The sequence below is a fragment of the Engystomops pustulosus genome, chromosome 5, assembly GCF_040894005.1.
Source record: "Engystomops pustulosus chromosome 5, aEngPut4.maternal, whole genome shotgun sequence".
Classification (NCBI taxonomy): domain Eukaryota; kingdom Metazoa; phylum Chordata; class Amphibia; order Anura; family Leptodactylidae; genus Engystomops; species Engystomops pustulosus.
The window spans coordinates 141,147,763-141,167,436 of NC_092415.1; the positions used below are offsets into that span (position 1 = coordinate 141,147,763).

The 19,674-nt window shown below is 39.5% G+C and overlaps 1 protein-coding gene across 1 annotated transcript in view; it reads right to left on the reverse strand.

Annotated features, from left to right (window-relative positions):
• The window catches only part of PDE1C (phosphodiesterase 1C), a 520,097-nt gene extending 501,007 nt beyond the window's left edge, over positions 1–19,090 (reverse strand). The window contains exon 1 of the mRNA XM_072153240.1: positions 18,818–19,090. Coding sequence (XP_072009341.1) covers positions 18,818–18,869 — 52 coding nt within the window. The 5' untranslated portion in view covers positions 18,870–19,090. The remainder of the gene's footprint in view (positions 1–18,817) is intronic.
• Between the last annotated feature and the right edge of the window lie 584 nt (positions 19,091–19,674).

The following is a 19,674-nucleotide window of genomic DNA, read 5'->3' on the forward strand; positions in this document are numbered from 1 at the left end:
GATTACTGAGGGAGGATACTGCATAATGGATTACTAAGGGGCCAGACCTGCCTAAGTGAATACTAATGGGGGACCTTGTCTGATGGATTACTGAGGGGATACCCTGCTTAATGGATTACTAAGGGAGGCCCTGCCTGATGGATTACTGACTAAGGGGTACCTTACCAAATGGATTATTGATGGGTTGGGGGGTGTATATTACATGGATTACTGGCAGAGGAGGGCTGTATACTACATGAATTACTGACTAAGGGGGGAGCTGTATATTACATGGATTACTGACTGAAGGGAGGCTGTATATTACATGGATTACTGATTGAAGGGGGCTATATAACAATTATTACTGATTAAGAGATGGCTGTATATAACATGGATTACTGACAGAGGGGGGCTGAATATTACATGGATTACTGCCTGAAGAGGCGGCATATTACATAAATTACTTACTGAAGGTGATCTCTATTTTACATAAATTTCTGATTAAGGGGGATGGCAGTATACTTCATGGATAATTGACTGAGGTGCCTATATATAACATAGATTACTAAGATGTGGGCTGTATATTATATGGATTAATGACCAAGGGGGAGCCCTGTCTTATGGATTACTGAGGGAGGACCCTGTGTTAGGGATTACTAAGAGGGAACTCTGCCTAATAGATTACCAAGGAGGGACCCAAGCTTTTTATGGGGCCCTTGGCCACCCAAACCAATCACCAAATTTTATACTGAGAAGGGCCTTCACCCAAGAAATCCTTGTCGACCTGCTCCTGCTTTCAATACAAATGTACACAAGAGCCATTTCAGGACCTGCTATCCCCTACAACACAACTGACCACACTTTGTCGCTCACATGTATCAAACACACCCCCCCCCCAATAACAAAACCATGTTCTGCTCGTGCATATTTCGAAAATTACACTTAACCCCCTAAATATATTTCAGCATATACTATAGCCACTGAATAAATAAAAATGGGGGACACAATATGATTCACCATACAAAAAATGTTATATAAAGACCTCTCAATTTAATTACTGTGCCTATATAAAAAAAAACCTCTAATTATTGCACTTATTAATGAACAGTTTGATATGCAACCCCTCCAGATCCCTGTTCCAGATCTTTCTGTCCTCCTCCAGACCCCTCTGTCCTCCACATCCATATTTATCTGTCCTCCTCCTCCAGACTCTTGTGTCTTCCTCCCTCAGACACTTTTGTCCTCCCTCTTTAGAACCCTCTATTCTTCTCCAGGCCCTCTGTCCTCCTCCTATGACTCCTCTGTTTTCCCTCCTCCGAACCCTTTGTTCCAGTCCTACCAGCCCCTCTACCCTCCTCTTCCTGACTCCTTTGTCCTCCCCCTCCAGACCCTCTGTCCCCCTCCTCTTTAGTGCTCTGTCCACTCCTCCTGACTCCTCTGTTCCCCCTTATCTGGACACTCCTGTCAACCTCCTCCCGACCTCTTTGTCCTCCTCCTCCCAACCCCTCCATCCTCCTCCTCCTGATCCCCTTCAGGCACCTCTGTCGTCCTCCTCTAGATCCCTTCATCTTCCTTCTCCAGACCCCTCAGTCTTCTTCCTCCTGGCCCTTCATTATTCTTCTCCTTGTCCTATCTTTGGCCCTTCAGTTTGCTCTTTCAGGCCCCTCAGTCCTGTACTCTTCTTGTCTGTTCCCTCCCCCTACACTCTCTGCATGGCTGCAAATTGGGACATAATGCATGGCCACGTGATGCCATCATCAAGCTGCCGCCCATCCAGGGTCAAAGTGCGAAATGTGCCTGGGAAGTCTCCCAGGTGCGTTGCACTGTGACAGTTAATGTATTCTGCATCTTAAGATGCCAATGGCATTGATCACTATTTCTTCAGTCATAGTACACGAGTGTCTAGTGCTGCATTAGGTACTATTACTAGAACTGGAAAGGGCCTCCTATGGTGACACACTCTGCAGGTGACAACTAGAACACTATCTCTAACTGCACAGAATTTTATTGCAGAAAACGCCCACCGGTAACACCCGCGATCAGTGCTAGGTACATTCACAGGTATTAAGCTTTCAATCGCCGCTGGCAAAGCTTCCAACAGTATTTAAAAGCCAGCGGATGATTGCGTATTGGCTTAGATCGTCGCTCTTCGTGACATCATCGGGGAGCGAAGATCTGTTACCATGGCAATCTCGGATCATATGAAGACCCATTTGCACATTTTATTAGATGATGTGAAAAATCCCCATAGATAGATGGTTAAAAAAAAAATTTAAGTTAAAAAAAAAAATAACTACAAATTAAAACTCAGATAACCCCTTTTCCCTTGAACTGATTAAAAATCATAAAATTGTCTATCAAAAAATAATAATGGTTATTCAAAAGTTATAGATTTTTGAATGTGGGGATTAAAAAATGAAACCACAAAAACTAAAAAGGACCTTTGCATTAAGGGGCTAACATTAATAACTGTCAGGCTCAGGGGTAGTGGATCCTCTGAACCACCGCGGATGATGACACAAGCCGACACAAGTCTAAGTGGTACCTGGTTTTCACCAGAGCCCGCTGCAAAGCGGGTTGGACTTGCTGAAGCGTAATACCACCAGGTTGCTCCACAGGCACGGCTTGTCCATGGTGGCAGCCAAGGTCGAGGTACAGAAACAGCAGACAATCTTGTAGTCGGGGACAGGCAGGAGTTCAAGACGGGCGGCACAGGGTCAGAGTCGGGAACGTAGCAACAGGTCAGGGCAGGCAGCGGAGGAGTGTAGTCAGGAACGCAACCGGGGTCACAACGGGAATTCTCAAAAACGGGACAAAGCATCAGACACAGCTTTCTCTAAGGCACGAGGCACAAAGATCTGGCAGGGTGTGCAAGAGGAGGCAGGCTTATATGGAATTCTGAAAATACAGTAATGGCACGCTGGCCATTTAAATCTAGAGAAAATCTAGAGAATAGCACTGCTATTAAAGGGGTTGTCCACTTTCAGAAATTAATTGATATGGTTTGTGCAAGGAAAAGTTACACATTTTTCCAATATACTTTCTGTATCAATTCCCCGCGGTTTTATAGATCTCTGATTGTCGTCCTACTATAGAAAGCTTTTATGTTTACTTCTGCTGGATAAAAATCTGTCCATGGTCATGTGATGTCACAAAGGTGCACGACGTCACACCGTGTAATCAGAACCGTGTGATATAACGAGCCATACAATAGTGTTTCCATTGACAGATTTCTTTCCACTTGTGGATTTGGAGAATGGGATCGGCACCACTGGAGTAATATAAAGTAAAAAGCATACAATAACGGCCAAAGCTGTACCAAAAACTACCAAAATTGTAAATGAAAACATATGTACGCTATGAGACCAAAAACACACAATTTTATTAGTAATACAAAAAAAGCACAGCAAGAACAAACCACAATAAAAACCATTAAAAAGTGTGCAGAGCACACTTAACCATATCAATTATTTGCCGAAAGTGGACAACCCCTTTAAACTGTAAACATAGAGACAAAAAGATCCACAAAAAGGAGCTGTAGAAACAGTATTGTAGACTTGCATGTAGAAGGATGGCATATAGAACTGCTTTATTATTTTTACACTACATGGGGGAATTTGCACAGCCCCTCTGAGGATATTCCAATAACCTACCTTGATGGAACATTGCTGATTGAACAGATAATTGTACAGGAATTAGTTGTTTGTTTTAATATGTAGGGGGATAGGAATTATCTTACAAAGAGATGAATACTATGGAAACGTTTAAGGGGTAATTTGTGTTTAAAAATGCTAGGGATATGTATGTACAGTAATATATATTTGAGTGACAGTATCCCTAATAGCAGACACTATGCCCCATTAATGAAGGTTGGGCCCCAGAATATTTTCCCTGGTGGGCCAAACCCCAGTCTCACACTGAGTTGTAAGTTGTAAGTCAGCCAGCTGTAAAATATTTTGTAGTATAGTGATCGGTGCAAATAAATCTTTCCATTAAATGTCCTTTAAGGTGTATTATTTTGCATATTTCACAAGTAAATTGTGGTAATATGGTTCATCAACATATTATGAAAGGAAAAGAACGTATGAATGGTTTGGAATAAAGCAGCAAGTGCAGTGGAATGTGTCTATTTTTAGTTAAATCCCATTAGAAGTTTTATCCATTTTTAATAAACTTCCTTTTGTCAGTGTCACAAATCCAGAAAGTATTCATTTAACTAGAAAGCTGAGTAAAATGAAAAGGATTGAATATGTGGACAGGATTGCTCATTGCTGGTCCAGAAGTATAAATGTTAACCTCTTGTCTCTTCAACTACCTAATGTCAGTGCACCTCTTTATGTATATTATTACTGATCAGCCATGACATTAAAGGGAACATGTCACCACATTTTTCAAACATACAGCTAGTGAAAACTTCTCATAGAACCCTATTAACTTACTGACACCCTTCTTTTAGCTATAAATTGTTTCCCTCGCATCCCCATAAAATCGACTTTATCTTATGTTACCTGGTATCAGAGGGGGCTTGGCAGAGCCCTCCCATCTACTCTTCCCCATGCCATATGCCTCCTCACCATTCAGCACTTTATGTCAATATATAAATTACCTAATATCCTGCCCCCCACACTTATACACACATCACAAAAACATGAGGTAAAGTGGCCAACCCCTTTAATTTATATGCATTCTAGTGAAAGAAAGGTGATAAGAATATTGACATTTTCAGTTTTTTATATTTATTTACTTTTTACAAATTATTTCCTATTTTTACAGGCCCCTTAGCATGTTTCAACTCTAGGGTGGTCTGCTCATACTCCATACAAATGTAGGGTTTGAACACATTTAAAAAGGAGCTAAAACCACTAAGTGATATATATGATATAGTTTGGGTGTTAGGTGGAAATGTATACAGTCATTTCACATCTGGGTTGAGTTGTATTGCCGACGGCCACATCCAAATAATTCATTTTGCCAATAATAGAATATTATTATTTAGTTACTGTTTCCTGTTAACATTACATGAAACAGTCACTAAATAATAATTGTTTAATGAATTATCTGCAAAAAGCATTCAGTAGATGCTGCCAGCTGCAAGACAACTGCATCCCAGCCGCATCAATTTATAGTGGCAAGATGATAGGGTGAAAGTATCTCTAAACTTGCATCTTTTAGGCCCCTTCCACACTTGCGTTGCAGATCACGTCAGAGTTTGATCAGGGTGCGATCAGGGTTTGGTCAGTGAAAAACTGACATTTTGGATCAGAGGTCAATCAGTTTTCAGTCAGAGTTTGTTCAGTGTCTCAGTTTTTCACGCGCGTTTTCAATGCAATTTCAATGCGTTTTTCACGTGCAGAAAATGCGTGTGAAATGGACTCAGGGCTGAGGTCTATCTTTTCTATGGCAATTGATGCGTGAAAAACGCATTGCACTTGCACTGCACTTGCAAGTGTCTTAGAGTGCAATGCGTTTTTGATGCGTCTCCATAGACTTGCAAAAGTAGAGCATGTCGAGATTTAAACGCGCGTTAAAAAAAGACCTGCGTGTGTGCGTGAAAAAAAATGCAAGTCTGAAAAGACCCATTGGTTACAATGGGTCAGAGTGCAATGCAAGTTCTGCACGTCAAAAGCACGTGCGTTTTCTGCGCAAAGTGTGAAAGGGGCCTCAGGGTCTTTCCACTATTCCATGGCTGCAGTGACAGCAGTGGCTACAACTGCTTCTGGCTCCATGTCACTGGGTTTACAGGGCCCTAAACAGCTGAGCACATGGTAGTAATTGTCAGGAATAGCAGGGTTGAAGGCTACTGTTGGGAGAGTAGCCTGGAGTTTGTGGACCCTCTGGACCACCACGAGAGTTGATGCTAGCCGCAACCTGCGACCGGTGTCTAAGTGGCACCTGGTCTTCGCCAGAGCCCGCCACAAAGTACAGCCGTGATAGTAATATGTATACAACATGTAAATGACCTCTCGCTGCTGCATGAAGCAGTGGTCAACTCTAAAAAGATGTCCATATGTGGGAACTAAACACATTTTAATGCCTATTCTTTGTTTACTGTGGCAATGTTTCCATGACACATAATGAGAAATTACATAAATTGCACAGTACATTTTTACGCTTCAATGTATATTGCTAATTCAGGAATCACTTCAATAGTAGACAGCAATGTCAAATGAAGGAAAGAAAAATATTTCATGGTGGATTCTAGAGTATATGGTTTGACAAAGTATAGTATGAGGTTGACAAAAATAGCATGGAACAAGAGCAAAATATAAATGTAATGGAAAAAGACAGAGAGCATAAGGTAGAAGGTGGTGGATGTGGCTTTGGTTAGAAAGTTTCTGATACAATATGAATCATACACAAAAACATTTATATTCAAAGATGCTTTATTCCAACACAGTCTACATCAAGAAGTCTTACCATTTATATTATTCTGTTGCACAATATTCAAAAAGTTAGAAAATTTTCATGTATTTGACGTATTTTAGCTAAAAATCACTGATTTAATCAGTCCTGCCAACAACTCTTACAGTCATTAGAGTTTAATTACCCATCAAGTAACAAAATCATTTTCTTAAAGAAAAGCTGCGTAGAAATCATACACTATACTTATGCTGTTTCCAAAGACTAGTAGTGTTTAAAGAACTGAGCTACATAAATATATACAGGAAATACATCAGAACTTTTTCCATTTCCCCAATGAGCCTATTGATAAAAATATAAAAAATAAATATAGTTTAGAAGAATTGGTTGCTGTTATTTAAGAAAACATAGACTTAAGAATTGTGAGATTGCAGGGTATGAAAAAATGAAGCTGTGCTCACTGTAAAGAAATAAATTGTTCTTATTTTCGTCACGTACCCCACATCACAAACTTGCCAGTGTTTCCTGAAAGACAATAGAACTCTGAAAAGTCCATAGCTACATCACTAGCAACCACTAGGTGTTTAATATACAAACTTTAGAGCAAACTAGCCTGGATAACTTATTGACATCATTTAGTTCTCATTGTATTGTGGAGAGGATGTAAAAAAAGCATGTTACATTTATTCTGTTGGCCGATGCAATTCCAACAATGCTGAATTCTATTTTATTGTTTAGCTAATAGTATACAATAAAAACAAACTTCATTTTTCCATTTGTGTTTCAGTTTTTTGCTCCAATCCTCCTGGTTTTAAAAGCCATAACAAATTCTACTTCCTAGTGGCATTATGTAAAATAACATGCATGTACTGGGAAGCTGGAAAAAATACAAATAAAGTGAAAACTGCATTTGTGCCATTTTCTTGTTGGCTCTGTTTTTACAGTTTTCACTGTATGGTCCAAATAACACCTGTGTTGGATTCTTTGGATCAGTATTATGAGGGGGATACCAATTAATATAGGTTTTATTATATTTTAATAGGTTATACAATCTCCAAAATGGTAGCATTGTTAGAGAGAATAAATTGAAACTGATCAAAGAGAATATTGAATGTACATCTATGTTAACGGTGACTTGAAACCATCAGATAATTATTATCATTTTTCACAGGCTTCATCCCTAATGTGTTCATTGTATGGAAAAAGAAAATTTGAGTGTTACCTGTAAACGCTCTGTGCCTGAGGTAATTTGGAGTTTAAAGGAAATCAATCATATGAAACAACAAAAAAAACTTGATATATTCACCACTGCTCCTCTTGATGTTGATCCTAGCGCTGTCCTCCGCTATGGAGAGCATGAATTCAAGCCAAGCACGTGCATAATTAGCAGCCCGAAGTGACGGACATCTTTTCCCGCGTTCCGGGCTTTTAATTCTAACTTTCTTTCCTAGGTGAGTATTTCTAGGTTTTTTTTTCAAATGGTTGATTTAAAACACCATCAAATTAATGATTTTCTTACAAGCATTATTGGTGTTTTTTTTATTTTTTACAATTTTTTTCAAGTGCAGTCATGACAAACCCTTTGGCCGAGTACCCAAACTATAACCCAAAGCCAATTATTGTATTTAACCTGAATACTGAGGTTTTAGTATAGAAAACATACATTGGACATAATGGTCCACATTTATTAAAGCATTTGCGCCAGTTTTCTGTCTGACTTTGCACTGAAAAGAATGTGCAAACTTCTTGCACATGTATTTTTAAAGTGTTTTAGTCTGTTTTGTATTGTCCAAAACAAATGTTTGCACCACACTTATTACTGATGTGCGTCATAATTCTGCAGCATTGTTCACGAGTTTGTAACTGACATGGGAAATAAATACACATCCCATATTAATAGATAACAAATAAAATTTTATATTTACTTTTCCTCTCTTATCTCCTTTCTAACTAGCAATCTGTTGGTGGTGTTCACCAATGAGTGTGTCCTGTACCAGTTAAAACTTTGCAATACATTATTATGCTACTCAACCATCATTTATCTTATCAAACACTAGATGGAGCTGTAACTGTATGGATCCTAAAGCATGTTGCCTGTACTTCACAACCCTTAGTGTTTCCGCAAGGAAACTCTGAGAATGACATATTATGTGCTTTATGTACCTTCAGCTTCTGATATAAGTATAAGAACCTATGCCATTACCAGATGCCTGTGATACTTTGGTAGGAACAAAGACAAAACATTCTAAATATAACTTGCATTTTATGCAACATTAAGATAATTTATTGATTTGTTTGCTCATTGATGGGTTACAATATTATGGGTACACTTTTCCAGCATACCATGTGCCAATAATAATTATTTTCCAGACCATGTTGGCACCCTAGACTTTTAATCTTGTGCTTCAGATTCAATCACCAGTACTTTTAGTGCACAGAAGCACTAGGGGGCGATAGCTACTACTGCAGAGGCACAAAAAAGGACCAAGCAGGCATAAAAGCACGTACATCTGTGTGGCTTATGAATACAACACCATAGAGACATATAGAAAGACATATAGGAGCACATGTACAATAAGACTGGCTTTGTGCACCTGCCTTTTTTACAGATTCAAATACTTTGACCACCATGGAAAACACATTTTAAACTGCAGTATGACAGAGAAATACTCTCCCCTGCTGTCCTCTACACTGCAGGCCAATGTGACTGGTGGAGAAGAAGCTCAATAAAACACAATTGTTATTATTTATCCCAAGTCTTCCCAAGTGATACATGGGGCGTGTATTAGAGATCTTCTTTTGATCCAATGTTTAGCTTCAGGTAACACTTATTAGAACAGTGAATCACTGTCACTGCTAGGAGTCATATATCATGTGAACAGCTCTAGATAAGGAATGTAAAAGTCATTATACATGAGAGTATGTGTATGATTGTGTGTATATATAGCGTGTGTGCATAATTGTGTATGTTTACTGTACTTGCATGAATGTCTGTGTATTGGTGCATATGTTTGCATGACTGCATAAGTGTGCATGTATGCATGCCGTAGTGAGTGGATGTTTACTTGCATGAGTGTGTATGCATACCGTGTGTGCATGTATAGTTGCGTGATGAGGGTGTGTTACATGCATATGAGCGCAAAAGTAGTATTTCCATGATGCATATGGTTTTTAAATTGTGGTGCAATGTATATGCTAGGATATTCAAAAAAATGTATTCATGGTCTTTACACATTTAATGCTTTTGCAGAATTTTGGGCACATTTTCATCTCCAATAGAGGTTCTGAAGGTGTCATTTTTTGCAATTTTTAATGACGTTTTCAATGCTACCATTTTTAGGACTGTATGGTCATTTGAAGACTCTTTATTGATTTTTTTATTTTGATAGATTGGACATTTTGGGACATTGCATTACCTAACATGTTTCTGTTTTTTTCTGTTTATTTATATCAGTTCAAGGGAAAGGGAAAGGGGGGGGTTGAATTTTTTTTTTAATTTAATCTTTTTTTTTTTTTTTTTAATATTTTTTTCTATTTTTAAGATATTTAAGGATACTTTAACCCTAGGTTATCTGATTGATCCTACAATATACTGCCATACTACAGTATGGCAGTATGTGCAGATTTTACACGTATTACAATCACATATTACAATGTGCAAATTGCACATGAGGAGCGACAATGTCAGCCAACATGGCAGCACCCACACGCATCCGTCGATCGAAAAGTTAACACCCACAATCGGTATTACCACGGATCCTGGATGTTACCGGTGGATGTTTGCTGCATATTGCCGGCTATGGAGAGGGCACAGCCCGTGAGCCCTCTCCAATCACCCCTAGCCGACGTGTGGCGTACACCTAAGTCACGCATCGGTAAGGGGTTAATTTGAGCTTGGTTCTGTCATTCTATATACAGGTGGTCCCCTACTTATGGACACCCGACTTACAGACTCATAGTTAAAGACAGACCCCTCTGTTCACTGTGACCTCTGGTGAAGCTCTCTGGATGCTTTATTTTAGTCCTAGGCTGCAATGATCAGCTGTAAGGTGTCTGTAATGAAGCTTTATTGATAATCCTTGGTCCCATTACAGCAAAAACATTTTAAACTTCAATTGTCACTGGGGCAAATAACATTTTTGTCTGGATCTACAATTATAAAATATACAGTTTCAACTTACATACAAATTCAATTTAAAGGAAACCTACCACTTGAAGTGGCAGGTATAAGGGGGAACTACCGAGCACCAGCTCAGGGTGAGCTGGTGCCGGAGCTTAGTTTTGTTAGTGTTTTAAACCGCAGTATCTCGGTTTAAAACACTTTTTAAACTTTATGGCCCGAAGCTGCTTCGGCGCAGGGAGGTACGCGCTCGACCCACCATGCGCGTGACCGTGCGCACGGCTCTGCTTCACTTCCTATGTAGCCGCGTGCACGGTCACGCGCATGGTGCACCGAGCGCGTACCTCCCTGGGCCGAAGCAGCTTCGGCCATAAAGTTTAAAAAGTGTTTTAAACCGCGATACTGCGGTTTAAAACACTAACAAAACTAAGCTCCGGCACCAGCTCACCCTGAGCTGGTGCTCGGTAGTTCCCCCTTATACCTACCACTTCAAGTGGTAGGTTTCCTTTAAGTAAGTTTGGTTCTTTCATCATATCTATCAAGCAAGCTCAGCTCTGTTATCATATAAATGCTTGGTTCCCTTACTATATCTATACAGTATGTATACTGCTGGTCAGTTTGGGGAAGTACACAATATACCCTCTGAATGACCACCAGCAAAGCAGTTGGGATTGTTGGCGTACATACTTCGCTGGCATTTAAAAGCTTGTATCGTCGGCATAAAAAGGCTTTGTATGCTGCGGTTATTTAAAGGGTAACACCCCCAATCAACTAGTGGGGGTGAGCGTTCAGGTTCAGTACCCAAACAGAACTTTCGGGTTGAACTCGATCTGGACCAGTCCACTCATCACTAATGGTGATACAAAATATGGATAGTTTTTTTTTACAATTTTCATTTATGACTTTTGGAGCCATTGATGTCATGGTGATACCATACATGTATGCTTATTTATTTTTCCACTTTTACTAAATGAAACCTTTTTTTTTTTTTTTTAAACCTTTTAAAACACTTTCATTCTTTTTTTTTAGCACCCCCAGGTGTGTCTCATATTGCAATCTTTGGAACTTTTGGTCCAGAACTTCCTGTTACAAACCTCCTTTATGCAGAGGTTGAGTGGTGACATTGCGTCGACAGCATGTACCTACTATAGGCTGTGGTCTATATAAGGCTGTAGGGGCTACAAGTTTTTGACATGTCACCACTGCGCTGGACCTAATATAAAAACCTAAGGAAAGTATGAGTACTTTGGGAAGTTTTATACCAATAGTGATTTTTGAAGAAGAAATTCCTATCAGGAAATGAAGGCAACGCAATTCACTAAATATGCCTTTTTGAGGCTGGCCTAAGTGATTTATAGCTTTTTACAAAGTGGTAATCTTGGTATAAAAGAATGCTGCATAACATCTTAACAGTAATCTAGTAAACATTCCATAATGATAAACATAGAAGCATACACATGGTATAATAGCAAATATGTTACTTTTGTTTCCATGTAGATTTCACTTTTAATAATGTGGAGCTGACATGTATTTTTCTGCCACCTGCATAATCTGTGCCTAATAACAGAGCCAACAAAGTCCCCTGCAGATCTGCATTCTCCCCTCAGAAGAATAATACCATACCAAGTAATTGTAGTTCACAAAGCTGGCAACTGTTTGTAATGATTGTGCTTATTCCTAGAAGATATTTAGACCTAGGATGTTGCTGGTAATTTTATGAACCCTCGTATCCGAATTTACAAAAAGATAAACAAGCGCGTCTTCCTCCAATTTATTCCCCATCAAAAATAGAGGTCTATCTACACTGCTTCATTCCATAAGTTTTTTTACACCGTGAACAATTATTTTTGTTGAAAAATAAAGCTTTAAAGGACATCTACTATCAATTTAGGAGTGAGCGCACGCCATGCTCTGACGGCACCGGCTGGCTCCTAGCTCCCTGGCTTATTGCAGTAGTAGGCTTACAGCAAGGGGGGTGGAAAAAATTAAAACCCAGAAAAGCCAAGAGGCGATCAGGCAACATCATCTTGAGTGCCCCCGGCTCATTTACATCATTTTTAAAAGTTATTTTCTGAGCTAATATGCCCTATATGCCTTATATGCTAATATGCTTATACACTAAAAACTGTTCCAATTAGTGCATAAAGGAACAGGCGTCTAATGCTGGACATCAACCATAGGTCAAACTAGTGGGAGATGTCCTTTAAAGGTACATTCTCTCTGCAGCTACAAAATTCTCTAAAAAGATATGATTTCTAGTTGTACCCACATCTATTGTATATTAATGGCATATCCTGTGAATATGCCATAAACGGCCTGATTAGAATAGCCTTTTTCAGTTTTTATGGGGTTAATGGTAGTGCGGGCCCTGGGGATAACAGCATTGTCAGGGGTTCCATTATAGTGATGAGATAAAGATTCACTGGGGCACAAGTATCACAATTCTGGCTTTGTCCATCACTTTTTTCGTTGGCTTTTCTGCTGATTAGATGTATCTTAGTGGTTTTTCCTTATTGATACATGTGGCATTTGGTCTTTAGTGAATTTTTACACCTGGTCAGAGGCAGTCTTTGAACATGTGCCATGAAAAGTCTCAAGAATTACTACTGTAATACATAGTAAACAACAAGTAATGTTTGGTAAGAAAACATAAGGAGGTCTTAAAAAAAGGGATCCATGATTTTAAAAAAAACAATAGACTTTTACTTGTGGCTCTGTATGGAAAAGCAGCCTATTAAGAGGAAAATGCTGAAATCTTAGTGGACAACCCAATAATGGAGGTTGAGCAAAAAGTCTTTAGGCTCAATAATGCAATCCTTTAGCGACATTTAACATATCAGTGTTACCTGTGTCATCTTGTTCGCACTGTGTTTTTCAATCAAGGTCGGTTCACTACCTACTGATTAAGCTTATTACTGAAGTACTAAACATAGTGCTGTGATGGAATATGTAAAGTGATCTCCATAGATTTCTCTATTTTTGTTTATTATTGTTTGTTGTGTGCCTACAGTGATTTTCTGTATAACTATTCCTGACATATAATCATGTCTTGGCCCCGTGATAGAAGTGAGAGATGGCTCTAAGTAGTAATTAAACATATGCTCCCATCTGTAAAACACTAAGCCTCATGCCTCTCTTTCTGGTTTGTGTCAGCCCATCTGTAATAACATGCCCCCAGGGCAATCTTACTGTGTGCAAGATGATTTCAGTCATATAATTGGTAATGTATAAATGGACGATAAAGGAAGTCATCAGTCACCAGGTACAATGACATACACACTTCGTTACACTACATTACTAATAAAATAGTATGTGTTGTATTTGTAAGTAACAAAGTCAACAGGAAAGAGTCATGAGAACCCAAAGCTCATTGCCCACAGTAGGGCTACTGTTACTAATTGCTAAGACACACACTGTGTCACATCTTGCCCCAGACTAGTCATTTTATATCCACCTATAATGGACATCCAAAATGGCGGTCAACTTCTTGGCTCAAGAACATATCAGAAGAAAAGAAAAACTTTACTTGGTAAAAAAATCATGTACATTAACATGTTTTGGGTCAAAAAACATTTATCAAAATACACAGAAGGCTTCTATGCTTCTGTGTATTTGAATACAGGGTCCTTGACAGAGTTTTTAACCAAGTAAAATTCCCAAGTAAAACCAATAATCCGTGATATTGCTGATAGAGATATCTGTGTCTTCCATTAGAATTTAGACGTTTACAAACTCCAATGCTAGATTGGTGTGTTAATATTTATTTAATATGAGAGTCATCCTACAATAAATAACCCCTGTGTTATGTTATAGCTCCAGTCACCTCTAAATAAGTTTTTCTTCTTTTGGATATTGTGGTAGCGTTATGTGCCGAAGCATGATCCAACCAGAAAATCCTCTCTGGAGGGCCAGTCCAACCTCCCTGCCATGCCATGAATCTATAATGCTTAGCTTGGGCAATAACAATAATAATATTATTTTAAAATAAATGAAGACAATGGGGGTCATTTACTAAGGGCCCGATTCGCGTTTTCCCGACGTGTTACCCGAATATTTCCGATTTGCGTCGATTTTCCCTGAATTGCCCCGGGATTTTGCCGCACACGATCGGATTGTGGCGCATCGGCGCTGGCATGCAAGCAACGGAAATCGGGGGGCGTGGCCGAACGGTAACCCAACGGATTCGGAAAAAACGCCGCATTTAAAAAAAAAATTGGTCGCACGGGCCATACTCACATGCACCACGATGAAGACGATGAACTCCGGGGCACCTCGGCGGACTTCGGCGCAGCAGTGCCACCTGGTGGACATCGGGCGCAGGACCTTCATGAATCGCCGGAAGACCGGAACGCTCGTCAGAGAAGCCACCGCTGGAACGTGAATGGACCGGGTAAGTAAATGAGCCCCATTGGCTTTGTCCTGAGACACCTTTGCTCCTCTATTTCATGCTACCAGTCTGCTAATTGCCAGCTGTGTGGCATTGTTCCTATAATGACATGACCACACTGCACCTACTGTGGCAGAGGCACATTTTGACATTTTCTTTTCATCCCTGATAACCTTTAAATGCTTAAACCTACCTTTGACATTATAGCCTTGCCCAAGCAATAGACTCCCTAGGTTCCTTTGATTGTGTAAAGGTCTAATGGTTTGCTCATTTTATATAGTCTATATTGTCTCATTACTGTCTGCCATTACCTGTAGCTGTGTTTCTGTTTTTCATGACATTTTTCAACCCTGTCGATGTATTCACTGTCCATGTAGTGTCATCTCTCTATAATTTTGTGCTATGAACATCATATGCAGATCACCAGCTATTGCTATTTGAGGGGTAAAAATAATATGAAACCTGGGGACTCATTTCCATAATGATATATACTGTATCTTTAAGTTATAGTGAATAATGTAATCAATACTAAATATAATATATATATATATATATATATATATATATATATATATACCGTAATTAGGAAAAAAACATTTAAACAAGAAAAATCTAGAAGGCCTTAAAAATTGACAGGTTTAAGGATGTTGGATTTTTTATACTATTTTACATCATTGATGATTCTCACAGTGCAAACTATTCCTCTATGGAATAAGCCGTACAATGACTGGTGATGTAAAAGACAGCTTGTCTTGTTTATTCTCTTGTGTGTGTATGGCAGTGTACAGTAGTACAGTACACTGCTAAAGATAGCTAAACTTTAACCACAGATTCAGTCGTTACTTCCACCACTATAAGGTAGGTCAAGTAACATGTTTTGGGGGCAAAGAATCACTCATCTCGGCCTCCTATTGAAATAAATAGGAGGAAGATTTTCAGAGAAGAATCTTCTATATAAATGCTTTGTGAGCATACTCTTATGGGGACATTTATCAGGGCTTCTAAGCAAATAAGACTGGAAGGACTAAAATAATTGGAATTGCAATGAGAACTGCCAGGCTTTGAGACTGCTAGCCCATTTAAGCCAGTTCCTTGCCAAGGGGGTGTGAAGGAGAGTAAACAGGGGTGTGGCCAGCCGTGGTTCATCATAAATGTTCAGTTGGAATATTTGCATGCTACGCCAGCTGCCGATACAACCACCTGTCGGATACATCACAAGAGCTAAGCCTCTAGATATATCCAGTGGTACGCAGCAAAGCCTTCATTATACTTCGGCTACCTGATGGAGGCCTCTAAATTTCTCCCTCTAAATTTATCACTGCTGATATGCCAGTTTTTTGGCATAGAAGCAGTGAAATAATCGCAAATTCTTGTGCATTGCAAGAATTCACAATTAAAGTAGCAAATACGCCACATGGTATGGAGGAGCGTAGAGGGGCACAGCCTCCAGTGGAGGGGGCATTCTTTTGTCAAGTTTGCCTAAGTTTTGTTCACCAACCGTTCCACCCACCAGATACATCAAGCGTCCTAAGCCCCTTTATGTATCTGGCATGACACAGGGGGCTTGGCCGCTATCATGCATCGGCGTGAAATTAAGTATTTATAATTATGTTGAATGTATTGGCTTCCAGTATAATATTACAGCTGTAAATTCATAATCCTAGTAGGTTAAAAAAAATACAATGGGGCAGATTTATCAAGCTGCCTGAAAGTCAGAATATTTCCAGTTGCCCATGGCAACCAGTCAAAGCTCAGCTTTCATCTTACCAGTGCTCATGAATATTTTAAAGGGGAGGTGATTGGTTGCCATGGGGAACTGGAAATATTCTTTATTTTTTAGACAGCTTGATAAATCTGCTTCATTGTGTTGTTTGCGTAACATATGGGCAGTATTGATGGGCTTCCTATACAATTAGCGTGCATCTCTACATACCTGTGTGCCGTTTCCAAGCATAGATGTATGCAGGGGCCTTTAAAGGACCTTTACAGGTGTTAAGACTTTTGCAAGAATCCATGAAGACAAGACTGCTGGAGAACATTGAGCACTGCACAGTACCACTTCTCTAATGTATATATAGGTATTGCATAGTACAATTCTTCCTATCTACAATTTTCCAAATGACAATATGAAACGTGGGGGGGAGAGACCATAAATTCTCTAAAAGTAGGACAAGTGCAACATCCCCCACCTACAGTCCAGCCTTTTTGGACTTGGGGCTGCCGGATTCCCTTTAGTACCTGAGTGGCTGGCTGAGCATTGCCTAGCGCTCGTCTGGGTCATGGTCGCCTGGTACCAGAGGAACAAGCCTCGTCCACGCCGGGCAGGTAGATTTGCAAGAAAAGAGGGAGATGCTGTGGATGGATGATAGTTCCCCCTAGGGCACTCCCGATGTAGGGCTAGGGATCGCTGGGTGATGGTATATATGGGGTGCCCTTTTTGGGGTTCAGATTTTTGCATGCATTTTTTTACATTGGGAGAGTAAAAATGTGCATCAAATTCGCACCATAATGCAGATTTTTTTTCTGGATCAGGTGAAAGGAGGCGGAGTCAGCGTCTAGCCTGCCAATGTATTCATTTTTGGATCAGCTGATCCTACTTTCTTGAAAAATTTGATTTCTGACACCACTATGCACATACCACTATACTTGCATTGGAATATTTGTGACAAAAGTCTCCCAGAAACATTGGACATAAACTGCCGATACTTGTTTATCCATTTATTCTGTGCTGGAATAACTTGAAAACTGAGGTATGTTATCAGTGCATGACATTTTCTGTGTCTGGTACAATTATTACATACAACACATCTAATGCACAGCATGCCCCGTGCTGGGATTATCTCCCCTAACACACCATATGATCATCTGACACCAAAACCTGTAGTGAGCCAACCAGACTAGTGCACGTGTGCAATATCACACAAGTGAAGTTACTGTAACGCACTAGCCTGCACAATCTCTGGGATTTCAGGGAAGTAGGAGGCTGCATAAGGCGGCCTGTTTTTTTTTTATGGTCATAGCTTTCGATTCTAGGAACTATTCCATGTGTTGATATTCGGAACTATTAGATACTAAGACTAAGTATCTTTGAGTAGCCAATCTCCAGATTTTTACCTAGAAGAGGTTAATGTTTTAGCAACTTCATTGGCTATATATATGTGCTTTCTTTCTGTTGAATAGATATGTGTTTTTATGTTTTAATAAACTTGTCTCATTATTGTATTGCTACTTTAAATGTCAATACCTCTAATTTATAAATATTTTTATGAGAATTAAATTTGTAGTTGCCATATTCGGGTTACATATATGCTATGGGGCACATTAACTAAGAATAGTGCAAACTACACTATGTGCGGTTTGCGTTGATAGTGCGCAGAGGGCGCACATTCTTCATGAATCTGGCGCCCTCTGCACTGCCCCGACAGAGTGTAGCACTTTTTTTTTTTGGTGACCTTTATCATAGGATGTGCAGCATATTTCTGTCAGACTTTGCCTGATAAAACTGGCGCACTGTCCGAAATCTGAAATTTGTGTCGCTTGAAAAATAGTGCAGAAGAGCCACAAAATGGCCGCATGTGACACAAATACGGCACTGAGACTTCTGAAATACCTGTGCAAGCACTTAAAAGAACGTGCAAAGTCCTACAGAAACTGGAGCATGGCCCTTAGTAAATGTGCTCTTATCTCTGCAAATATAGACCAAACAAGTGCAGATATTACTTTGATACTATTTCTTGTTTACTTTATCCTGTAATACCCAGTAGCACTTTCATTTGTTGCTATTGTGATGCCCCCTATGTTTTAAATTATACTATGTGTAACATATCAATAATTCATTTTATCCATTTTAATACAGAACAAACACAATCATGTATATAAAGGCCATTAGACTGACATATTTACTACATAAGGAAAAACACTTAGCACAGTTGACGTGATTAATACAACACAAAATAAGAAAAGAGAATTACCTGCTGCCAATACTCCCGATATCAAGGCATCCCTTGACTTCTTAGTTGCCATTGTAATAATTGCTATAGAATCCCTTTGTGCTGCCGCGTTCTGTACTTTCAAATTATCTCTAGAAGCAGGCGTAAATTAGTATGTCCAAAGCAACAAAAGAGCATCAAGCCAGTCTGATCAAGAAAGGATGAAAGTTTTCTAAATATAGTAGTCTGACTTCTACAAAACAATGTTAGGAAGGCAGAGTGTTGCTTTTATTCCATAAATGTGATGTCCTCTAAGGAACATGGAAAGTCTGACAATGCAACAGCACAGCTTGGGAAGAGATCAGCAAGATGTTGTGGGTCTGCTACTCCCAATGGGAAGGCTTAAAAGTCACATGGAATGGGATCATTGTCATCTGAAATTGCTACCGTTTGCATGTGGATAATATAAACCTAAACATAAAAACACTTCAAAACTGCTAAATATAATGGAATTATTTAGTGATATTTCTTAATTCATCAGAATAAATTCCTACATTCAGGATTTATTTGTCTGTTCATTGAAATCTGTCATTTCAAATGATGTATTTATTGTTCTACAAAATGTCTATAGGAGCCCCGAGGCCCCAAACAATTTAGAAATAGGACTGGTTGTAGGTTTGGCATAGTAATCCTACCGAACCTGCAGTGGCAGGGACCTGGGTCTGAAATAGAGATTACAGTCTGCTCCGTTCTACTGTACAGATGATCCAGAGGAGGAAGCTGCAGCTGTTGGAACACTACATAAATATCTCCCGTTTTGGAGGAGATATAATTATTCTGCCCAGTAGGTGGCAGCATCCTTCATTGATGCTACTTTCTGCTTGAACTGGAGAGCGCCA